The sequence below is a fragment of the Oncorhynchus nerka genome, linkage group LG22 (genome assembly GCF_034236695.1).
Source record: "Oncorhynchus nerka isolate Pitt River linkage group LG22, Oner_Uvic_2.0, whole genome shotgun sequence".
Taxonomy (NCBI): Eukaryota; Metazoa; Chordata; class Actinopteri; order Salmoniformes; family Salmonidae; genus Oncorhynchus; species Oncorhynchus nerka.
In genome coordinates, this window is record NC_088417.1 from 94470650 (window position 1) to 94496335 (window position 25686).

The 25686-nt window shown below is 44.7% G+C and overlaps 1 protein-coding gene across 1 annotated transcript in view; it reads right to left on the bottom strand.

Annotated features, from left to right (window-relative positions):
* shc3 (SHC (Src homology 2 domain containing) transforming protein 3) overlaps positions 1–16012 on the bottom strand; it is a 63705-nt gene extending 47693 nt beyond the window's left edge. Inside the window, exon 1 of the mRNA XM_029628596.2 lies at positions 14214–16012. Coding sequence (XP_029484456.1) covers positions 14214–14933 — 720 coding nt within the window. The 5' untranslated portion in view covers positions 14934–16012. The remainder of the gene's footprint in view (positions 1–14213) is intronic.
* Positions 16013–25686: the final 9674 nt, after the last annotated feature.

Sequence of the window (25686 nt, forward strand, 5' to 3'; positions counted from 1 at the left end):
TGAGCAATAGCATCAGGCCAGGTTAGTGTCTGTCTGAGCAATAGCATCAGGCCAGGGCAGGTAAATGTATGGCTGACCTAAAGCAGCAGTCCAGGGAACGTAGGTGTCAGTCTGAGCTATAGTAGCAGGCCAGGATAGTGTCTGTCTGAGCTATAGTAGCAGGCCAGGATAGTGTCTGTCTGAGCTATAGCAGCAGGCCAGGATAGTGTCTGTCTGAGCTATAGTAGCAGGCCAGGATAGTGTCTGTCTGAGCTATAGCAGCATGGCCAGGTTAGTATCTGTCTGAAGTAAAGTAGCAGGCCAGAGGAGGTTTTTGTCTGCCTGAGCTACAGCAGCAGGCCAGAGGAGGTTAGTGTCTGTATGAGCTATAGCAGCAGGCCAGAGGAGGTTAGTGTCTGTATGAGCTATAGCAGCAGGCCAGAGGAGGTTAGTGTCTGTATGAGCTATAGCAGCAGAACAGAGGAGGTTAGTGTCTATCTGAACAATTGCAGCAGGCCAGGAAAGGTTAGTGTCTAGGTGAGCTAGAGCAGCAGGCCAGCTTAGTATCTGTCTGAAGTAAAGCAGCAGGCCAGGTTAGCATCTGTCTGAGATATAGCAGCAGGCCAGAAAAGGTTAATGTCTGTCTGAGCTATAGCAGCAGTTCAGGTTAGTGTCTGTCTGAACTATAGCAGCAGGCCAGGTTAGTGTCTGTCTGAGATATAGCAGCAGGCCAGGTTTGTGTCTGTCTGAGCTATAGCAGCAGGCCAGGTTAGTGTCTGTCTGAGATATAGCAGCAGGCCAGGTTGGTGTCTGTCTGAGATATAGCAGCAGGCCAGGTTTGTGTCTGTCTGAGCTATAGCAGCAGGCCAGGTTAATGTCTGTCTGAGCTATAGAAGCAGGCCAGGTTTGTGTCTGTCTGAGCTATAGCAGCAGGCCAGGTTAGTGTCTGTCTGAGATATAGCAGCAGGCCAGGTTAGTGTCTGTCTGAGATAAAGCAGCAGGCCAGGTTAGTGTCTGTCTGAGATATAGCAGCAGGCCAGGTTAGTGTCTGTCTGAGCTATAGCAGCAGGCCAGGTTAGTGTCCGTCTGAGCTATAGCAGCAGGCCAGGCCAGGTTAGTGTCTGTCTGAGCTATAGTAGCAGGCCAGTTTAGTGTCCGTCTGAGCTATAACAGCAGGCCAGTCCAGGTTAGTGTCTGTCTGAGCTATAACAGCAGGCCAGTCCAGGTTAGTGTCTGTCTGAGCTATAGTAGCAGGCCAGTTTAGTGTCCGTCTGAGCTATAACAGCAGGCCAGTCCAGGTTAGTGTCCGTCTGAGCTATAACAGCAGGCCAGGCCAGGTTAGCGTCTGTCTGAGCTATAGCAGCAGACCATGTTAATGTCTGTCTGAGCTATAGCAGCAGGCCAGGTTAATGTCTGCCTGAACTATAGCAGCAGGCCAGGTTAATGTCTGTCTGAGCTATAGCAGCAGGCCAGGTTAGTGTCTGTCTGAGCAATAGCATCAGGCCAGGTTAGTGTCTGTCTGAGCAATAGCATCAGGCCAGGGCAGGTAAATGTATGGCTGACCTAAAGCAGCAGTCCAGGGAACGTAGGTGTCAGTCTGAGCTATAGTAGCAGGCCAGGATAGTGTCTGTCTGAGCTATAGTAGCAGGCCAGGATAGTGTCTGTCTGAGCTATAGCAGCAGGCCAGGATAGTGTCTGTCTGAGCTATAGTAGCAGGCCAGGATAGTGTCTGTCTGAGCTATAGCAGCATGGCCAGGTTAGTATCTGTCTGAAGTAAAGTAGCAGGCCAGAGGAGGTTTTTGTCTGCCTGAGCTACAGCAGCAGGCCAGAGGAGGTTAGTGTCTGTATGAGCTATAGCAGCAGGCCAGAGGAGGTTAGTGTCTGTATGAGCTATAGCAGCAGGCCAGAGGAGGTTAGTGTCTGTATGAGCTATAGCAGCAGGCCAGAGGAGGTTAGTGTCTGTATGAGCTATAGCAGCAGAACAGAGGAGGTTAGTGTCTATCTGAACAATTGCAGCAGGCCAGGAAAGGTTAGTGTCTAGGTGAGCTAGAGCAGCAGGCCAGCTTAGTATCTGTCTGAAGTAAAGCAGCAGGCCAGGTTAGCATCTGTCTGAGATATAGCAGCAGGCCAGAAAAGGTTAATGTCTGTCTGAGCTATAGCAGCAGTTCAGGTTAGTGTCTGTCTGAACTATAGCAGGCCAGGTTAGTGTCTGTCTGAGATATAGCAGCAGGCCAGGTTTGTGTCTGTCTGAGCTATAGCAGCAGGCCAGGTTAGTGTCTGTCTGAGATATAGCAGCAGGCCAGGTTGGTGTCTGTCTGAGATATAGCAGCAGGCCAGGTTTGTGTCTGTCTGAGCTATAGCAGCAGGCCAGGTTAATGTCTGTCTGAGCTATAGAAGCAGGCCAGGTTTGTGTCTGTCTGAGCTATAGCAGCAGGCCAGGTTAGTGTCTGTCTGAGATATAGCAGCAGGCCAGGTTAGTGTCTGTCTGAGATAAAGCAGCAGGCCAGGTTAGTGTCTGTCTGAGATATAGCAGCAGGCCAGGTTAGTGTCTGTCTGAGCTATAGCAGCAGGCCAGGTTAGTGTCCGTCTGAGCTATAGCAGCAGGCCAGGCCAGGTTAGTGTCTGTCTGAGCTATAGTAGCAGGCCAGTTTAGTGTCCGTCTGAGCTATAACAGCAGGCCAGTCCAGGTTAGTGTCTGTCTGAGCTATAACAGCAGGCCAGTCCAGGTTAGTGTCTGTCTGAGCTATAGTAGCAGGCCAGTTTAGTGTCCGTCTGAGCTATAACAGCAGGCCAGTCCAGGTTAGTGTCCGTCTGAGCTATAACAGCAGGCCAGGCCAGGTTAGCGTCTGTCTGAGCTATAGCAGCAGACCATGTTAATGTCTGTCTGAGCTATAGCAGCAGGCCAGGTTAATGTCTGCCTGAACTATAGCAGCAGGCCAGGTTAATGTCTGTCTGAGCTATAGCAGCAGGCCATTGAAGGTTGGTGTCTTTCTGAGCTATAGCAACAGGCCAGGTAAGCGTATGTCTCAGTTATAGCAGCAGGCCAGGTGAGTGTCTGTCTGAACTACAGCAACAGGCCAGGTTAGTGTCTGTCTGAGCTATTGCAGCAGGCCAGAGAAGGCAAGTGTTTTTCTGAGCTATCGCAGCAGGCCAGGTTAGTGTCTGTCTGAGCTATAGTAGCAGGCCAGGGCAGGTTAGTTTCTCTCTGAGTTATAGAAGCAGGCCAGGACAGGTGTGTTTCTGTCTGAGCTATAGCAGCAGGCCAGGTTAGTGTCTGTCTGAGCTATGAGAGCAGGCCAGGGCAGGTGTGTTTCTGTCTGAGCTATAACAGCAGGCCATTGAAGGTTGGTGTCTTTCTGAGCTATAGCAACAGGCCAGGTTAGCGTATGTCTCAGTTATAGCAGCAGGCCAGGTTAGTGTGTCTGTCTGAACTATAGCAGCAGGCCAGGTTAGTGTCTGTCTGAGCTATAACAGCAGGCCAGGCCAGGTTAGCGTCTGTCTGAGCTATAGCAGCAGGCCATGTAAATGTCTGTCTGAGCTATAGCAGCAGGCCAGGTTAATGTCGGCCTGAGCTATAGCAGCAGGCCAGGTTAATGTCTGTCTGAGCTATAGCAGCAGGCCAGGTTAATGTCTGCCTGAACTATAGCAGCAGGCCAGGTTAATGTCTGTCTGAGCTATAGCAGCAGGCCATTGAAGGTTGGTGTCTTTCTGAGCTATAGCAACAGGCCAGGTTAGTGTATGTCTCAGTTATAGCAGCAGGCCAGGTTAGTGTCTGTCTGAACTATAGCAGCAGGCCAGGTTAGTGTCTGTCTGAGCTATTGCAGCAGGCCAGAGAAGGCAAGTGTTTTTCTGAGCTATCGCAGCAGGCCAGGTTAGTGTCTGTCTGAGCTATATATAGTAGCAGGCCAGGGCAGGTTAGTTTCTCTCTGAGCTATAGAAGCAGGCCAGGGCAGGTGTGTTTCTGTCTGAGCTATAGCAGCAGGCCAGGTTAGTGTCTGTCTGAGCTATGAGAGCAGGCCAGGGCAGGTGTGTTTCTGTCTGAGCTATAACAGCAGGCCATTGAAGGTTGGTGTCTTTCTGAGCTATAGCAAAAGGCCAGGTTAGCGTATGTCTCAGTTATAGCAGCAGGCCAGGTTAGTGTCTCTCTGAACTATAGCAGCAGGCCAGGTTAGTGTCTGTCTGAGCTATTGCAGCAGGCCAGAGAAGGCAAGTGTTTTTCTGAGCTATCGCAGCAGGCCAGGTTAGTGTCTGTCTGAGCTATAGCAGCAGGCCAGGGCAGGTTAGTGTCTCTCTGAGCTATAGAAGCAGGCCAGGGCAGGTGTGTTTCTGTCTGAGCTATAGCAGCAGGCCAGGTCAGTGTCTGTCTGAGCTATGAGAGCAGGCCAGGGCAGGTTAGTGTCTGTCTGAGCTATAACAGCAGGCCAGTCCAGGTTAGCATCTGTCTGAGATATAGCAGTAGGCCAGGTTAGTGTCTGTCTGAGATATAGCAGCAGGCCAGAAAAGGTTAATGTCTGTCTGAGCTATAGCAGCAGGCCAGGTTAATGTCTGCCTGAGATATAGCAGCAGGCCAGGTTAATGTCTGTCTGAGCTATAGCAGCAGGCCAGGTTAATGTCTGCCTGAACTATAGCAGCAGGCCAGGTTAATGTCTGTCTGAGCTATAGCAGCAGGCCAGGTTAGTGTCTGTCTGAGCTATGAGAGCAGGCCAGGGCAGGTGTGTTTCTGTCTGAGCTATGAGAGCAGGCCAGGGCAGGTGTGTTTCTGTCTGAGCTATGAGAGCAGGCCAGGGCAGGTGTGTTTCTGTCTGAGCTATGAGAGCAGGCCAGGGCAGGTGTGTTTCTGTCTGAGCTATGAGAGCAGGCCAGGGCAGGTGTGTTTCTGTCTGAGCTATGACAGCAGGCCAGGGCAGGTGTGTTTCTGTCTGAGCTATGAGAGCAGGCCAGGGCAGGTGTGTTTCTGTCTGAGCTATGAGAGCAGGCCAGGGCAGGTGTGTTTCTGTCTGAGCTATGAGAGCAGGCCAGGGCAGGTGTGTTTCTATCTGAGCTATGACAGCAGGCCAGGGCAGGTGTGTTTCTGTCTGAGCTATGAGAGCAGGCCAGGGCAGGTGTGTTTCTGTCTGAGCTATGAGAGCAGGCCAGGGCAGGTGTGTTTCTGTCTGAGCTATGACAGCAGGCCAGGGCAGGTGTGTTTCTGTCTGAGCTGTAGGATCAGGCCAGGTTAGGTTAGTGTCTGTCTGAGCTGTAGCAGCAGGCCAGGGCAGGTGTGTTTCTGTCTGAGCTGTAGGATCAGGCCAGGTTAGGTTAGTGTCTGTCTGAGCTGTAGCAGCAGGCCAGGTTAGTGTCCGTCTGAGCTGTAGCAGCAGGCCAGGTTAGGTTAGTGTCTGTCTGAGCTGTAGCAGCAGGCCAGGGCAGGTTAGTATCCGTCTGAGCTGTAGCAGCAGGCCAGGGCAGGTTAGTGTCTGTCTGAGCTGTAGCAGCAGGCCAGGTTAGGTTAGTGTCTGTCTGAGCTGTAGAAGCAGGCCAGGGCAGGTTAGTGTCTGTCTGAGCTGTAGCAGCAGGCCAGGGCAGGTTAGTGTCTGTCTGAGCTGTAGCAGCAGGCCAGGGCAGGTTAGTGTCTGTCTGAGCTGTAGCAGCAGGCCAGGGCAGGTTAGTGTCTGTCTGAGCTGTAGCAGCAGGCCAGGGCAGGTTAGTGTCTGTCTGAGCTGTAGCAGCAGGCCAGGGCAGGTTAGTGTCTGTCTGAGCTGTAGCAGCAGGCCAGGGCAGGTTAGTGTCTGTCTGAGCTGTAGCAGCAGGCCAGGTTAGGTTAGTGTCTGTCTGAGCTGTAGGATCAGGCCAGGTTAGGTTAGTGTCTGTCTGAGCTGTAGCAGCAGGCCAGGGAAGGTTAGTGTCCGTCTGAGCTGTAGCAGCAGGCCAGGGCAGGTTAGTGTCTGTCTGAGCTGTAGCAGCAGGCCAGGGCAGGTTAGTGTCTGTCTGAGCTGTAGCAGCAGGCCAGGGCAGGTTAGTGTCCGTCTGAGCTGTAGCAGCAGGCCAGGGCAGGTTAGTGTCTGTCTGAGCTGTAGCAGCAGGCCAGGGCAGGTTAGTGTCTGTCTGAGCTGTAGCAGCAGGCCAGGGCAGGTTAGTGTCTGTCTGAGCTGTAGCAGCAGGCCAGGGCAGGTTAGTGTCTGTCTGAGCTATAGCAGCAGGCCAGGGCAGGTTAGTGTCTGTCTGAGCTGTAGCAGCAGGCCAGGGGAGGTTAGTGTCTGTCTGAGCTGTAGCAGCAGGCCAGGGCAGGTTAGTGTCTGTCTGAGCTATAGCAGCAGGCCAGGGCAGGTTAGTGTCTGTCTGAGCTGTAGCAGCAGGCCAGGGCAGGTTAGTGTCTGTCTGAGCTGTAGCAGCAGGCCAGGGCAGGTTAGTGTCCGTCTGAGCTGTAGCAGCAGGCCAGGGCAGGTTAGTGTCCGTCTGAGCTATAGAAGCAGGCCAGGTTAGGTTAGTGTCTCTCTGAGCTATAGCAGCAGGCCAGGGCAGGTTAGTGTCTGTCTGAGCTGTAGCAGCAAGCCAGGGCAGGTTAGTGTCTGTCTGAGCTATAGCAGCAGGCCAGGGCAGGTTAGTGTCTGTCTGAGCTGTAGCAGCAGGCCAGGGCAGGTTAGTGTCTGTCTGAGCTGTAGCAGCAGGCCAGGGCAGGTTAGTGTCCGTCTGAGCTATAGAAGCAGGCCAGGGCAGGTTAGTGTCTCTCTGAGCTATAGCAGCAGGCCAGGTTAGTGTCTGTCTGAGCTATGAGAGCAGGCCAGGGCAGGTTAGTGTCTGTCTGAGCTGTAGAAGCAGGCCAGGTTAGGTTAGTGTCTGTCTGAGCTGTAGCAGCAGGCCAGGGCAGGTTAGTGTCTGTCTGAGCTGTAGCAGCAGGCCAGGGCAGGTTAGTGTCTGTCTGAGCTATAGCAGCAGGCCAGGGCAGGTTAGTGTTTGTCTGAGCTGTAGCAGCAGGCCAGGTTAGTGTCTGTCTGAGCTATGAGAGCAGGCCAGGGAAGGTTAGTGTCTGTAAGCACGGTGACCTACACTATCCAGGGGACTAATTTCCTCTCACGGAGAGACACCTGTTAGTGCAGTATGATCCAATGAATGTAATTGTCTCCCAATCCCATTCAGTATAACATCCACCCACATACCCTCCTCTCTTCTAGCTGGCTAATGCCACTGGCAAGGAACATTTTGTCCCTAGAATAAAAAAAGAGCGAGATGGAGTTTCTCTCCTCATCTTCACTCAGACAGACTCATAAAGAAGTGGCTCTAAACAAAACAGGGCAAAAAGGAGGAAATGAATGAAAAACACTTCATAATAATCATGCACAGTGCCGTGTGCTTCCTGGTTGGTTGGTTAACCTCTGTGTGCTTCCTGGTTGGTTGGTTAACCTCTGTGTGCTTCCTGGTTGGTTGGTTAACCTCTGTAGCCTTTTGGTCACGGGTGATACAGAATGCTATGGATATATTACGTGCACAGAAACTATGATATTTAGAGCTGGAATACAAAAGAAACATATCTTTATTCATCGATTTGCATTGACAGTACATGTTTTTGCTTTCAGAGTACCTTAAAGTGAGTACGCACAGTTGATCAAGTGAGGTGTCTGTCAATGTATGAGGTTTTGTAACCACAATGCAGGACCATATAAAGGTGGTGGAAGGTAAATCAACAGTAGAGGGTCGTGAAGGGGTGGATACAGGCTACGGGACCTGCAGTGTTGCTATACTGTTTAAATGCCTGGTTTTGCCGGTAAATAACAATACCTGTAAATAACAAACCATGTTTTTTGAATCATGGAGAGAGTGAAAGGGAACAAAGTCCAACTTACTTCAGGCAGTGGAGAGAGAGATGAGTGGAGAGAGAGAGATGAGTGGAGAGAGAGAGATGAGTGGAGAGAAAGATGTGTGGAGAGAGAGAGATGAGTGGAGAGAGAGAGATGAGTGGAGAGAGAGAGATGAGTGGAGAGAAAGATGTGTGGAGAGAGATGAGTGGAGAGAGAGAGAGATGAGAGGAGAGAGAGATGAGTGGAGAGAAAGATGTGTGGAGAGAGATGAGTGGAGAGAGAGAGATGAGTGGAGAGAGAGAGATGAGTGGAGAGAAAGATGTGTGGAGAGAGAGATGAGTGGAGAGAGAGAGATGAGTGGAGAGAGAGATGAGTGGAGAGAAAGATGTGTGGAGAGAGATGAGTGGAGAGAGAGAGATGAGTGGAGAGAGAGAGATGAGTGGAGAGAGAGATGAGTGGAGAGAGAGAGATGAGTGGAGAGAGAGATGAGTGGAGAGAGAGATGAGTGGAGAGGAGAGAACTCTAAAATATAATCTAAATAATATATAGCTAGCCAGGACATATACATAGCTATACATATAGCTCACAATACAATGGGCCTACAATATTTCAACCAGAGGCCCCATTTTTTACAGTGCATTTCCAATGTACGCATCACTTTTTATCAAATGACTGTATGTATTATACATAACAGAAACAAAGGCAGGTGCAGAGAGCTAATCCTATTTCAATCTAATCTGACACTGAACCATCATTGCATGTTGCAGGCAAAGTATCAACAGAAAGAGAAAGACTGTAATACCAAGCAACTATTGAACTCACCCAGAGACACAGTAGCAAATGTAATCAGAACATTTTAGCAAGAATAACAAAAATGCAACATCCTACACTCTTTATCAATCAAGGCATATCTGGTATATTATAGCCCAAACTACATGTACCCACTGGCTATCCTCACTAGACCACACCTGAAGCTTTATATCAATATCCTATTCACTGTGTTGTAAACTACGGAAATTGCATTTAATATGTAGCTACACCTTTAGTCAAGAATCAAACACTAACTTGGCCAGGGAGAGACACGAGGAGGATTGCTATGGTTACCGAGAAGTATGGAGAACAGCGTGTTAAAGGATTACTGGGTTCAGTTGCTCGTAAACTGAATTCAAAGTGCAATTTCTAATAAATATATATTTTTCATTGTTATTACACATTATCAACCAAACTAAACTGGTCATACCAGTATATAACAATAAATATTTCTGTGTTGCGTCCAGAACACGGTTAGCATAGCCTATGTGTCAGTAACAATACACATGAAAGACACCATATAGCATCATAATACAATACACTATCAACAGACATGAGAAAATGATCTACTAGTGTAGCGTTAAAATAGACTTCTGTGTCTAGAATGTTCACCGCGGCAACAAGAATAAGTGTCAGTCAAAACCCCGGCTGTGTGTCAATGCCAACCACTGCTCTGTTAACCTAATGGAGCATGGTGTGTAACCACGACCACATGACATTAATTAAAAAGGCCCAAGAGCAGAATAGCACCAATAACTCAATAAACAGGCACAGCAGATAGGGGTTGCATCCCAAATTGCACCCTATCCCCTACATAGTGCTAGGGCTCTGGTCAAAAATAGTGCACTATATAGGGATTAGGGTTCCATTTGGAACACATTAAGACCGGGGGAAAGTGCATGGGGGAGATGAGAGAGACCTATTTCCCCTTTCCCCTCTGTGGACACTTTCAATGTATTGATTCAACTGGCTGTGTGTGTCGGTCAAACTAACTCACTCTAACCCCACTGCTGCTTATTTGTTAATGGACTAACACCAGACAGGAAATGTGTCATTGGACATGAACATGCCTGATTCAGATATGTCAGACTCTATGAAATTCTGATCACACATTATGTGTTTTCTTTCTTGCTCTTTCACCTGACAAACTGTTACGCTGCATTTCTCAAAATCAATTCAAACATAGAAATGAGCAGATACGTATTCATTTAATGTACAGGAGGAAGTGCTATATAGGTTCCCAGGGATCAGCATTGCTAATTATTGTATTGGAAAGAATCTGCAGATTCTGTTGTGGGTTTTAGTTGTTCCAACCACATCTTGTACAGGTCCTCTTCATTCATATTTCCTCCATTCATTTTCATAATCTGTTACTTACAACAACGATAGCCTACATTTGGTTAAACTTTGTGTAAATCTGTACTGCCTAAACGGTGTAAATTCTTGGTGACTGAATACACTTGTGCAGGTACATTGATATGATCTGAGAACAGTAGGTGAGGACAAGCATTTTGCTGCCTGTCTGATTCTCTTCCTTGTATCACTAGCTAGAGCCACAGCAGTATTCAGTCTCCACATATACAATACAGTACATATACAGTACATATACATATACAACACAGTACATATACAGTACAGTACATACACAGCACAGTACATATACAGTACAATACAGTAGAGTATATATATAGTACATATACAATACAGTACATATACAGTACAGTACTTATACAATACAGTACATATACAATACAGTACATATACAGTACAGTACATATACAATACAGTACATATACAGTACAGTACATATACAATACAGTACATATACAATACAGTACATATACATATTCAGTTGAAGTCGGATGTTTACATACACCTTAGCCAAATACATTTAAACTCAGTTTTTCACAATTCCTGACATTTAATCCCAGTAAAAATTCCATCTTAGGTCAGTTAGGATCACCACTTTATTTTAAGAATGTGAAATGTCAGAATAATAGTAGAGAGCTTTTATTTCTTTAATCACATTCCCAGTGGGTCAGAAGTTTACATACACTCAATTAGTATTTGGTAGCATTGCCTTTAAATTGATTAACTTGGGTCAAACGTTTTGGGTAGCCTTCCACAAGCTTCCTACAATAAGTTGGGTGAACTTTGACCCATTCCTCCTGACAGAGCTAGTGTATCTGAGTCAGGTTTGTAGGCCTCCTTGCTCGCACACACTTTTCCAGTTCTGCCCACAAATGTTCTATAGGATTGAGGTCAGGGCTTTGTGATGGCCACTCCAATACCTTGACTTTGTTGTCCTTAAGCCATTTTGCCACAACTTTGGAAGTATGCTTGAGGTCATTGTCCATTTGGAAGACCCATTTGTGACCAAGCTTTAACTTCCTGACTGATGTCTTGAGATGTTGCTTCAATATATCCACATAATTTTCCTCCTCATGATGCCATCTATTTTGTGAAGTGCACAAGTCACTCCTGCAGCAAAGCACCCCCACAAAATGATGCTGCCATCCACGTGTTTCATGGTTAGGATGGTGTTCTTCGGCTTGCAAGCCTCCCCCTTTTTCCTCCAAACATAACGATGGTCATTATGGCCAAACAGTTCTATTTTTGTTTCATCAGACCAGAGAACATTTCTCAAAAAAGTATGTCCCCATGTGCAGTTGCAAACCGTAGTCTGGCTTTTTTATGGCGGTTTTGGAGCAGTGGCTTCTTCCGTGCTGAGCGGCCTTTCAGGTTATGTCGATATAGGACTCTTTTTACTGTGGATAGAGATACTTTTGTACCTGTTTCCTCCAGCATCTCACAAGGTCCTTTGCTGTTGTTCTGGGATTGATTTGCACTTTTTGCACTAAAGTACGTTCATCTCTAGGAGACAGAACGCATATCCTTCCTGAGCGGTATGACGGCTGCGTGGTCCCATGGTGTTTATACTTGCATACTATTGTTTGTACAGATGAACGTGGTACCTTCAGGCACTTGGAAATTACTCCCAAGGATGAACCAGACATGTGGAGGTCTACAAAAAAAATTCTGAGGTCTTGGCTGATTTCATTTTTTTCCCATGATGTCAAGCAAAAAGGCGATGAGTTTGAAGGTAGGCCTTGAAATACATTGACAGGTACACCTCCAATTGACTCAAATTACGTCAATTAGCCTAACAGAAGCTTCTAAAGCCATGACATCATTTTCTGGAATTTTCCGAGCTGTTTAAAGGCACAGTCAACTTAGTGTATGTTCTGACTCACTGGAATTGTGATACAGGGAATTATAAGTGAAATAATCTGTCTGTAAACAATTGTTGGAAAAATGACTTGTGTCATACAGTAGATGTCCTAACCAACTTGCCAAAACTATAGTTTGTTATCAAGAAATTTGTGGAATGGTTGAACGACAAGTTTAAATGACTCCAACCTAAGTGTATGTAAACTTCCGACTTCAACTGTACAATACATATACAGTACATATACAGTACATATACATATACAGTACAGTACATATTCAGTACATATACATATACAGTACAGTACATATACATATACAGTACATATACATATACAGTACAGTACATATACAGTACAGTACATATACAGTACATATACATATTCAATACATATACAGTACAGTACATATACAGTACATATACAGTACAGTACATATACAGTACATATACAATACATATACAGTACAGTACATATACAGTACATATACAGTACAGTACATATACAGTACATATACATATACAATACATATACAGTACAGTACATATACAGTACATATACAGTACAGTACATATACAGTACATATACATATACAATACATATACAGTACAGTACATATACAGTACATAAGTCGCTCTGGATAAGAGCGTCTGCTAAATGACTTAAATGTAATGTAAATATACAGTACAGTACATATACATATACATATACATATACAATACATATACAGTACATATACAATACATATACAGTGCATATACAGTACAGTACATATAAGTACATATACAGTACAGTACATATACAGTACATATACAGTACAGTACATATACAGTACATATACAGTACAGTACATATACAGTACATATACATATTCAATACAGTACATATTCAATACAGTACATATACAGTACATATACATATACAATACATATACAGTACAGTACATATACAGTACATATACAGTACAGTACATATTCAATACAGTACATATACAGTATATATACAGTACAGTACATATACAGTACATATACAGTACAGTACATATACAGTACATATTCAATACAATACATATTCAATACAGTACATATACAGTACATATACAGTACAGTACATATACAGTACAGTACATATACAGTACATATACAGTACAGTACATATACAGTACATATTCAATACAATACATATTCAATACAGTACATATACAGTACAGTACATATACAGTACGGGCAAACATGTTTTAACCTAACCTGCGCCAAAACATATAAAGGCATAAAAGGAGGAAAGGAAAAGAAAATAGAAAAATGAAAGGATGAAGATGATCACAAACATAAAAGCATCTGGACGGTGGAGGCATCTATGGTCCCCTGTTCTAGACAGTATCGGTTCTATATCTATGGTCCCCTGTTCTAGACAGTATCGGTTCTATATCTATGGTCCCCTGTTCTAGACAGTATCGGTTCTATATCTATGGTCCCCTGTTCTAGACAGTATCGGTTCTATATCTATGGTCCCCTGTTCTAGACAGTATCGGTTCTATATCTATGGTCCCCTGTTCTAGACAGTATCGGTTCTATATCTATGGTCCCCTGTTCTAGACAGTATCGGTTCTATATCTATGGTCCCCTGTTCTAGACAGTATCGGTTCTATATCTATGGTCCCCTGTTCTAGACAGTATCGGTTCTATATCTATGGTCCCCTGTTCTAGACAGTATCGGTTCTATATCTATGGTCCCCTGTTCTAGACAGTATCGGTTCTATATCTATGGTCCCCTGTTCTAGACAGTATCGGTTCTATATCTATGGTCCCCTGTTCTAGACAGTATCGGTTCTATATCTATGGTCCCCTGTTCTAGACAGTATCGGTTCTATATCTATGGTCCCCTGTTCTAGACAGTATCGGTTCTATATCTATGGTCCCCTGTTCTAGACAGTATCGGTTCTATATCTATGGTCCCCTGTTCTAGACAGTATCGGTTCTATATCTATGGTCCCCTGTTCTAGACAGTATCGGTTCTATATCTATGGTCCCCTGTTCTAGACAGTATCGGTTCTATATCTATGGTCCCCTGTTCTAGACAGTATCGGTTCTATATCTATGGTCCCCTGATGCTACATGGCCTTTTGTTACGGCATCAAAGGGTTTTCTCTGCTTTTATCAATGATGACCTTCTCTGTTTCTCTGAATTATTCAATGATTATTTGCTGGTCTTTCTCTTCACAATAATCCCTGCTGTTTCTATCTACGCCCACACTAGGGCAAGATGATGATCACGATCTGACGGTTAGGCTACCGTACATTTTCTCCTTTTCAGTCATTGAGGGAAAAGAGAGAATGGGGGGAGAGGAGAGAGAAAAAGGAGAAAAAAATGTACGGATGAAGGGAGAGAGAGAGAGAGAGGAAAACCAAGAATCAACACCAACCTTTACAATGTACGTCACTCCGGGTCCAGAGATCTTCTCACTGGAATGCAGCCATCCTCTGGAACAGGGTTTATTCACCAGTCCACTGTTACCTCCTCCTCCACTAGGTCCCCAGTCCTCCCCTCCATGTCCCTGTCTCTGCCCAGCCTCCCTCTCTTCCAGCCCCAACCTGCTGCCCTTCTTTCCCCCTGCGTTGCTCATGGTGCCTGGCTCTTGCTGGGAGGAGTGGGAGTGGGAGCAGGGAGGGTGGTGGTGGTGGGAGATGCTGGAGGCTGAGCCACAGGAGGAGCCGTTACCACCACCACCGTTACCGCCACCGGAGGCTGCCAACGACACACTGGGGCCAGAGCCGCTACCAATGCAGCTGGATCCACCACCGGAGCCTCCAGCACCTTGCAGCTTGGAGAGGGTCAGGTCCTTGACGTGGGAGGGGAGGCTCTTGATACCCAGCAGGCTGGAGCCTGAGTTGGTGAACTTCAGGTTGGACACCTTGTTGATGAGGGTGCACAGGGTGGTGGCTCCATCGTCTGAGGGGTCGGCAGCGGGGTTGTGGTGGTGGTTCACGCCGCCCTCGGATGGCGCTGCAGGAGGGGTGTACGGGGGCTCGGCGGAGGACGCAGGGGCTGCCGAGACCTTGGGGTTCATGGTGAGGCCGTGTAGATCATCGACGGACGTCACCGACTCATTCCTGAATCTGTTGTATTTGGTACGGTGAAGCATTCCCCTCTTCTCTGCCTCTGCCCCCTCCTCTGCCTTACAAACGCACCGGCAGATGCAACGCCGCCAAGTAAATTATCCTTCTCTCCTTAAACATAGCAAATGCCTTATAGTAACCCCAGCAGGCCCTGTATGATGGTTGACTAGAATTTTCTCTGCTGCTGAGGAAGTTAGAGAGCTGGGTTAGTGCTGCTGCTACTGCTGTTATTGATGCTGAGGCTGAGGTTGCTGTTAGGAAAATCCAACGCCGCGATGATCCAATCCGTTGGTAGAAAATAAACAGAAAAGAAGAACACAATCCATGGAAATAGAACATGGAGGAAAGGTGAAAAAAAGGTTCCAGAAGCTTCCAGAATGCAGAGAGAGAGAGATGGACGTGGTAGAGGAGGATATAGTTATATTGCGCTGCTGCTCTCCTCTCACTGTTGCCTACCGGCTCAAAGCAGAAGCATGACTCACAGATCTGAACAGAGACCTTCTCAACAAAAGGCTCACTGAACACTGAAAATCACTTCCTGTTACAAAAAAAAAATCCTCCCACTTACAGCACACTAGAACCAATCAATTCTCAAATTTCCCAGACGGATATTTCCTCTTCACCGCAGGAATGCTTTTCCATTTTATTCTGTGGTACGGTCGGTTGTGGGAAAAAGGGAAAGAGAATCGCAAAGACAAAAATATATCCTGATGATAAAAGATAATAAATGATTATCAACTTGTCTCCCTTCATACTCCCATCACACATTATCTGGTTAGAACATACTCCTCTACAGACTGGGATTATGTTCCTGTGAACGGGAAAATCTAAGTAATTGATGCTGAATATAGCCTACTGATGACAGGTGATGAAAAATAAATAGGAAACAAGGAAAAATAACATTGATGTGAGTGATGGGCATGCAGCTGGCAATGAATCTATTCCATGTCCACAGTACTTCAGAAGAAGAGGCCAATCTTCCTAGTATCTGTATTTGCAACACAACGTACAAGTTGACTGTTACATTAACATACTGTTCTCATTGCAGCGTGCATTCTTTTTGCAATGACACGGACAAGGACATCAATACATATCTTCTATAACATCATAAAGGTAAATATTATATTATACCATGATGATGACACATGCATGAGATTAACACAAATATTTTAAACAAATGCAAAAATAGACCCTAATCTTATATTAAAATACATCTAGATAACACATCTATGTATTTAAATGCATCAGTACACTTCATGATAATCTATCATTCAAAAAATATTGAACAACGTAGAATAGATATTTTCCTTCCTCTGTTGAATTTGCATTATCACTATTCTATTTACATTCTGAGACAAAGGATCAGTAGAATGATACTTCACCTCTCTGATAACAACCTGCCTGTCCTGAATTATCCCAGTGAATAATTCATAAACAGAATAAAAACACGTTTTCAAGTTAAACAGATAACACTGACTCAGCGCAGAACAGAAACACAAGAAGACAGGCTCATCCAAACCACAAGGCAAGGCATCAGTAAAACAGCAGTCTAGATCAGCAGTCTGTCTACATGAAGCCAAAAACCATTCATGTAAAATGTCCGTGGGAGCGACACAACTAAGAAGACTGACAGTCATTCATAAGCTTCCGCTCTCTCTTATCCTGCTGCTGCAGATTTCGCACTGCACTGCAGTCCCTCCCAACATCTCTCTGTTCCTCCCAACATCTCTCCCTCCCAACATCTCTCTCTCTCTCTCTCTCTCTCTCTCTCTCTCTCTCTCTCTCTGTCTCATCTATCTCTCTCTCTCTCTCACTCTCTCTGTCTCTCTCTCTCTGTCTATCTATCTCGCTCTCTCGCTCTCTCTCTCTCTCTCTCTCTCTGTCTCTCTGTCTCTCTCTCGCTCTCTCTCTCTGTCTATCTCTCTCGCTCACTCTCTCTCTCTCGCCTTCCTGCCTGGCAAATCCAGAAAAAAAGGAAAGCACGTTTGCTTTCTCCTCAGAAACAAAAGCAAACAAAAAAGGAAGGAGAGATAAAAGAAGCTTCTCTTAAATCAGACAAGAGAAAGAAGACGATAGAAGAATCAGAACGATGAAGGCAAATATTATTTAGTCTTTATGTGAATGAAACAGCTAGGCTCACATACCAATGTTTCTGTGAATGGAGCAAGGCCTTTCTATCTCTCTCTCTGCAAGGAAGGCAGTCCCTCGGGATGGAATGGTCTTATCCAATAAGAGACGAGCTGGATGACTCATTCAGGGTAGGCTTGCAGAATAGTGGAAGAATCCATTCTGAACGCAGGTGCCGATTCTTCCGGTTATAATAACACTATAAAACATTTGAACAGTGAGGTATGTTATCATTTATATGTAAATATTGATATACATGGTGCAATGCTAATTTTGCAATGCTAATTTTGAATAACATAAAAGGAATTTGAAATATACATTTTTACAAAAGAAAATGTACCCCCCTTCTCTTTTGAGATGATTTGTCACCGAGGGCTATTTTTTCTACATGCATATGAATGGTGGTCAGCTGCACATTCAGTTAATATGTCAAATGGCAACTACTGCAAAATGAACATTTATTATTGTGTTTCTGTCTAAATGTAATAATGTAGACATGTATTCTATTATAATAAATTGTTATAATAGTCCTCTGTAGCTCAGTTGAAAGGCCTTGCAACACCATGGTTGTGGGTTCGATTCCCACGGGGGACCAGTGCAAAAAAAATGTATGCGCTTATTACTTTAAGTCGCTCTGAATAAGAGCATCTGCTAAATGACTAGAATGTAAATGTAATGTAATGGCTGGTGGTAGATTATCACGTTTAAGGTAAGACCCAGACTGTGTCGAAGTAACAATGTTTATTACAACAACAGGGGCAAAGGTACAGGACGGCAGGCAGGCTGAGGGTCAGGTCAGGCAGAGGTCGGTAATCCAGAGTGAGCTTGACATTCTAGGGTGCTGCGGAAGCGAAGTGGCCCGGTCCTTACTGTACCCTTCCCAGAGGTCCTGGTACTCCACGGGAATGGCGGAGAGGTCCGAAGCAATTTCCAAGCCCCCAGGAAGACGCCCCGGGGCAGACAGAGCTGACTTCAGGCAATGAGTGTGGCCAAATGGGCTCCAGCCCACAAGGGCAGCAATAAACCAGTCAATAGAGGAATTGTGTTGCTGGAGCCAAGAGAATCCCAATACCACGTGAACCTGCGGAGACTCAATTAGCAGGAATTGGATCGTCTCGCTGTGGTTCCCCGACACTCATAGGTTGTCTCGCTGTGGTTCCCCGACACTCATAGGTTGTCTCGCTGTGGTTCCCCGACACTCATAGGTTGTCTCGCTGTGGTTCCCCGACACTCGTAGGTTGATGGTGGGTGACCCGGCCTATAAAGCGCCCAGCCAGCGCTCTCTAAAATCCATGGGAATGAAGAGGGGTTGAGTGGGGATGCCCAGCTCACGTCCATAAGACTCATGTCGGCTCCTGAGTTGATGAGTATCTGGAGAGACTTGGACTGGTTGCCCCATAGCAGGATGGCATGGAGAGGGGGTCCGAGTAAGGGGAGAAGCAAAATGATCCTTAAGACCCACCAGAATACTCACTCCTACAAATGAGCTGGTTCTCTTGAAAGGACAGGTAGACACATAATGACCGACAGTACTGCAATACAGACAACTCTGGGTGTTCAGTCTGCATGCCCATTTGGCTGAAGGCAGCCTATCCCTGCTGAGCTGCATCAGCTCGGGAATCGGCAGTCTTCGGGGGCTCTTGGAGGAACTCGGGTAAGCTCGGATCTTCTCGGGGACGTAGACGCCAGAGACATCCGGAGTTCATCAGATGCAAGGTGGGATACTTGAGTGAGCGATTGGGACCGCAACCAGACCTCTTCTCCCTCCTACGTTCCCGGAGCCGTCCATCGATCCGGATGGTTAAGGCGATGAGTGAGTCGAGATCCATCGGTAGTTCCCGGGCTGCAAGCTCGTCCTTTACTTCCTCTGATAATCCGTGCAGGAACGTGTCGAACAGCGCTTCCGTGTTCCAGGCACCCTCCTCTGCTAGCATGCGGAAATCCACAGCATATTCTGCCACACTGGGGGAGTTCTGCCAAAGCTGGTAACTTCCGGGCAGCCTCTCTCCTGAACAACGGGGCCTCGACCACAAATTCCTCCAGACTGAAGCATACTGCTGTTCTCAAATGGCCGTAGCCCAGGCGAGGGCCCTCCCGGGTATCAGCGTGATGAGGTACGCTATCTTCGAGTGGTCTGAGGGGAAGGAGGAAGGCTGCAGCTTGATGATGAGAGAACACTGAGTGAGGGACGCCCGACAGGTTAAGGACTCTCCATCAAAACGTTCAGGGGGAGGTAAGTGATGTTCCCGGGAAACCGGGGTGACGGCGCTGCTAACAGCCAGGTTATTGAGGGGCTGGGACGTTACCTTAGTAGTATGCTGCATAGTAGACAACCCAAGGAATTGGTCCAGCAACGTGTTCAATGCTTGGTCGGGGCGTTCGGTCAAGGTCTGGAGCCCTTCCATAAGACCACAAAGCAACTCCTCGTGCCTACAAATGGTGGCTCCTTGGGAGGAGAGGGCGTTGCGGAGCTGGTCCGAGTCTGCTGGGTCAGTCATGGACAGTTTGTGCTATCACGTTTAAGGTAAAACCCAGATGCAGACTGTGTCGAAGTAACAATGTTTATTACAACAACACGGGCAAAGGTACAGGATGGCAGGCAGGCTGAGGGTCAGGCAGAGGTTGGTAATCCAGAGTAGTGGGGCAGGATACAGGATGACAGGCAGGCTCAGGTTCAGGGCAGGTAGAAGAGTCAAAGCCGGGAAAAACTAGAAAACAGGAACTTAGACAAGACAGGAGCAAAGGGGGAAAATGCTGGTTGTTTCGACGAGCAAAACAAACTGGCAACAGACAAACAGAGAACACAGGTATAAATACACAGGGGATAATGGGGAAGATGGGCGACAACTGGAGGGGGGTGGAGACAATCAGGGTGTGACAGTAGATGATGACTCATATGTTCAGCAAAATACCATATGTGGACTGCAAGTTTATTTGATTTTTAACAGTAATTGTATTAATACAGGGACGTCTGTGCCTTATTTTAGTGTCTGTACTGTGTACAGTACAATGTGTTGTTGTTGTTGTTTTGATTATGGAGTAAAACTCACATCATCAGCTGAAGGCCCTGAGTAAATTTGTCCATGATGGATTAGCTACAGAAACAAGACAATAAAGTAATATAGAAGTTACATATAATATAATGATACCTAATGTTGGTTGAAATGGGGGTAAAAACTGTTAAGCCTGTGTTTAGTTTGTGTGCCATGAGATTTCACACAGAACCCTAGTAATCTAAATGACTGCGGTCCCAGTGGGGTATCAGTCAATCCATACAGAATAATTAAACTGTATGTTGTTTTGTTATGTTGTTACAAAACTGGACTGGAAAATGGCAAACACAGAGACCATTCAATGGCCACTACTCAGAGAGAGAGAGAGTGAAAGAGAGAGCGTGAGAGAGAAAGAGAGAGTAAGAGAGTGAGAGAAACAGAGAGAGAGAGTGAAAGAGGAAGAGTGAGAGAGAGAGAGAGAGAGAAAAAGAGAGAGAAATAGAGAGAGATAGAGAGAGAGAGAGAGAGAGAGAGAGAGAGAGAGAGAGAGAGAGAGAAAGAGAATAATTTCCTGTTGACTGTAATAATCCACACAACCCTGACAGATCATCTCCATAATCATGACTCGAGTGTGTCAAGCCCTCTCTCAGACTGGTTCATTAAGACAGGAGCAACAGGAAGTGGAGGAGAGGAAATCGAGGCTGTGTGTGTGTGTGTGTGTGTGTGTGTGTGTGTGTGTGTGTGTGTGTGTGTGTGTGAGATAGGGTGGGGAATTGTCCTCTAAACCAGGAGCGCATGCAGAGTTAAAATATCCATATCAACTCACGATGGAGAAACAGACAATACAATTGTGGTTGATTTCATCCATGTGAAATACTGTATATGTTACAGTTGTAATGACATTCAATTCATTCAACATGGAACATGGTATTTAGAAAAGCTTTTCATTTGTTATTTTAACAAATTCATTTTATAGGAATCATAATAACACACATTTTAAAAACACAATAATGATTTATTTCTCAGGTACTGTATATGTTCTCTGCTTTTGTAAACACAGTGTTATCCAGACACAGTTACAAGGTCATCATCTATTTGCTAGTCAAATAAGAAGAATTAGATTTGGATCAAATCATTTTCCTAGCCCCATACCTAACAGTCATAAAATAACTGTTTATTTGTTTCCGTATTGAAACAGCCAGTCAGTCAGATAGTCAGTCAACCATGATTGGCCATATAAACGAGGTAAGTCAGCACAGGATGATCACTCCCTAAAGGCACCTTTGCCGTAACCATAGTTTCAAAGACAGCATAGCAACAAGAATGGGGTGAGGGGGCTGGCTAAAGAGACTGACAGCTCTAATCCAGCAAATGCCATGGCTGCCTGCCTGGCGGTGAGTTGTATTTGTGAGGGGAGAGATGCTCCACTGTATACTGGCAGGGATGGGGAGACCATGCCTGTGCACACATGCCATCACAAATGTCACAATGACAAATGAGTTGTAGTAGGGTAGGGGGAATTTGGTGGATGGATAATGTTACTACATGGTTATTTTAATATTGTCATATGACGATTTAGTATTAATTAAAACATTTACTGAAGCAAAGTGTGCACGTTATTTTCAATTGTGTTTAAACTTTACAGTATTTCTTCTTGACTGTATTTTCTCTTGACATTAACTTGACCTTTTTGTACAAAATATTTTATTCACTGAAAATGAGTTGCAAAACTATGTTGCAAAACGTACATTTGTGCAAAAATGAATCAAGCATAGTGTTAATTACTAATTCAATGTCCTTGTAGTTTTATTTAGATTTCGGAGTCAAAATGGAGAGTGGAAAAAAGGTAAAATGGCTTGTTTTTCGTTTCTGAATTTGAAAAATTAAAATCAGAAATCAACTTGTTTTCTAATTTATTGTGTCAAAATTGGACTTGGAACAACAGAAAATAAATAGCAACAAATAAATAATAGTTTTTAAAGTTTTTAGTTTTGTTCATACCCAGAAGTACAAGGCCCCTCATAGAATATTCACAGGGCCTAGGGGGGGGGGGGGTTACAGTCTAGGTTGGCAGCACAAAAAAGAGGATTAGACTGTGTGAGTGTGACAGAAAGATAAAAATACTCATCAAATGAAATATCAAGTTCAAGAAACATTGGGAAACGGCGGCACACCCAAAAGGTTTTTAAAAATACATTTCATTTCACCTTTTAATTTTCGGTCCGGCAGTGCATTTCGTAATGCATTTCGGCATGATAATTACAATTGCCTACACCTGTGTGAGGGTGGTACATAGTGGTAATAAAAACATTAGTGATCCAACAATTGTTGCAATAAACTGTTAATTCAGAAAGTATTCAGACCCCTTGACATTTCCCACATTTTGTTACATTACAGCCTTATTCTAAAATTGATTAAATATTTTTTTCTCATCAATCTACACACAATAACCCATAATGACAAAGCAAAAACAGTTTTTTAGACATTTTTACAAATGAATTAAAAATAATAATAACTGAATTTGTTTACAGAAGTATTCAGACCCTTTGCTATGGGACTCGAAATGTAGCTAAAATCTCTTTGCTTTGTCATTATGGGGTATTGTGTGTAGATTGATCAGGGGGGGGAAATATTTGATCTAAACCATTCTAAACCATTTTAGAATAAGCCTGTAACATAACAACATGTAGAAAACGTTAATAGGGTTTGAATACCCTCCCAAATGCACTGCATGTGTCTTGTCCTTTGCCTGAGCATCAAACTCTTTGAGTGTAGAGTAGATGCGTCTCAGGCGTAGAAACTGGCCAGTCGGGATACTGGTTTTGAGATGTGGCCGATGATTACTGTTGAAGTGGAGGACATTAATTCCTCTCTTTTGGGTTCCGATAGATAGTAGGTTTGAATATTTTGAGATCTAGGAAGTTGATACTGTTGGAGTCACTTTCAACAGTGAATTGAAGGAAAGTCATTGAGTTGTTCAGGTCACAGACAAAGTCATCAAGATTGTCTTTAGATGAACCCCAAAATAAAATGAGGTCATCAATGTAGCGCTTCCAAAACCAGGAGAGGCAGACAGAGCATGGGGCCCACCAAGGCGGTCACCAAGGACGTGCAAGTTCCTGTCCTGAACCTCTCCAAAATATCCCTGACACTGACGCAGGAGTCTATACTAAGTAAGGAACTATTTTTCTCTACCACTCAAAATGTTTTCAAATTGAAAGTGGATACCTACAAATTCATGCGACAACTTCACCTGAAATGTTTATTTTCCTCTCTAAATAGATCCATCCCAAGCTACATATTGAAGACCCTACAAAGAATGAGGAACACCAATCCAGCGTCCCCCTCCGCGGTCCCCCGCACTTTTTCCAAAACCCTCATTGTTCATCACCCCATACCTTTCAAGCCCAGTTGTCACCACGTTTGGCAGACTGGTTGAAAAGGAATTGGAAACTATATTTTAAAAAATGACCATGGACCCCAATATCACACTCTTCCTCCAGCCGAAAGACGAGCACTAAGGAGAATAAGGACATCGTCATAAAACCTGCGGATAAAGGTAGGGCAATAGTTGTCATGGACATGAACGATTACAATTCTGATATTGAAAAACATCTTCTGTCACGATCGTCGTTGGAAGCATACTCGGACCAAAGCGTGATCTGGGTTTCACATATTTATTGAAGCGAAACTTTGAACAAGAGAAAATAAAGAAACAACAAAACGTGATGTCAATGAAGTGCTCAAAGGCAACAACACAAAAACAAGATCCCACAAAACACAATCAGAGACAACGATAAACAACTGCCCCCTGATGGGGAACCATACCAGGCCAACATAGAAATAAACAACCTCGATAGGTACACCCCCCTAGTCATACCTAACCAAAATAGAGAATAAAAAGGCTTTCTATGGTCAGGGTGTGTGACACTGAACCTGTACTGTCCCTATCGACTTTTGCAAAGTGACCAATTTGCCTATATAACTATATAAAATCATAAATTGATAGCTTGTTACAGCATGCCTCACGTCAGTCATTTTTTTCCCTTCCGAAAGTGCATAAGAACCCTACTCAGTCTCCACCCAGACCTATTATCGGTGGCATATGATCAGTCATAGAGCCCCTTTAGAAAAGAATAGATTTTTTTGTGAAAGATTTCCTTTTTTAAGTCACCGTCCATTTTAAAAGACACAAAAGATTTACTCAAATGCTTAAATGGCTGTCAACTTGAATCAGATGTACTGCTCATTACACTAGATGTGGCCAGTCTGTACACCTGCATGGGGTGGCAGAGTAGCCTAGTGGTTAGAGCGTGGAACTAGTAACCGGAAGGTTGTGAGTTCAAACCCCTGAGCTGACAAGGTACGAATCTGTCGTTCTGCCCCTGAACAGGCAGTTAACCCACTGTTCCTAGGCCGTCATTGAAAATAAGAATTTGGTTAAATAAAGGTAAAAAAATAAAAAAAATAAAAGAATTCCCCATGCTGAAGGTCTACAATCGATTGCCAAAGTCATGTGGTGAATCTGCCTAATGACTTTCTGTTGGAGCTGTTGAACTTGGTACTTACAAATGACAATTTCAAGTTTGATGAGGAATTCTACCTACAAACCAAAGGCACAGCAGTAGGCTCAAATTACGCAAACCTTGTCTTGGGAGACAGTTTATGTTCATTAAGGTGTTCCAAATGTTTTGTATACGTTAACATTGCCAAAATAATAAAAATAAAATATTAAGATGGGCAAAAGAACACAAACACTGGACAGAGGAACTCTGCCTAGAAGGTCAACATCCCGGAGGCACCTCTTCACTTTAGACGTTGAGACATTGAGCCACTACATAAAGAGAGACCTAAGACAACAACATAGCCTGGCAGCAACACATGAAAATACAGCCTGGCAGCAACACAACATAAAAAACAACATGGCAGCAGCACAACATGGCAGCAGCACAACAAGGTAGCAGCACAAAACATGGTACAAACATTATTGGGCACAGACAACAGCACAAAGGGCCAGAAGGTAGAGACAACAATACATCATGCGAAGCAGCCACAACTGTCCGTAAGAGTATCCATGATTGAGTCTTTGAATGAAGAGATGGAGATAAAACGGCCCAGTTTGAGTGTTGTTTTTTCCCAGCTCGTTCCAGGCACTCGCTGCAGCGAATTGAAAAGAGGAGCGACTCAGGGATGTGTGTGCTTTGGGGACATTTAACAGAATGTGACTGGCAAACGGGTGTTGTATGTGGAGGATGAGGGCTGCAGTAGGTGTCTCAGATAGGGGGGAGCGAGGCCTAAGAGGGTTTTATAAATAAGCATCAAGTGTGTTTTTTTACTGAGAGTTGACAGATGGCACATGTCTGGAAGGATGTGGGTGGAGAGTGTGGATAGATGGGTGTAGATGGGTTTGGTTGAAGAAATTCCCTCTTCCCCTACCCCTTCCCCCTAAAATGTAATGTAATTGCCACATTTTACCCTGTCATCCAAAATCAAATAAAATGGAATATTTTATAAGTGAGAAGCTAAGTCAAAATAAGATTGCATGATATTAATTAGTCTTTAAACATCTTTTCACTACTGCCCAAACATAGTCATCGTCCACTTAAGCCAGCATTCCCTGTTTTTAGTTTTAAGATTTTAAGGTAAAGCACTTTGGATG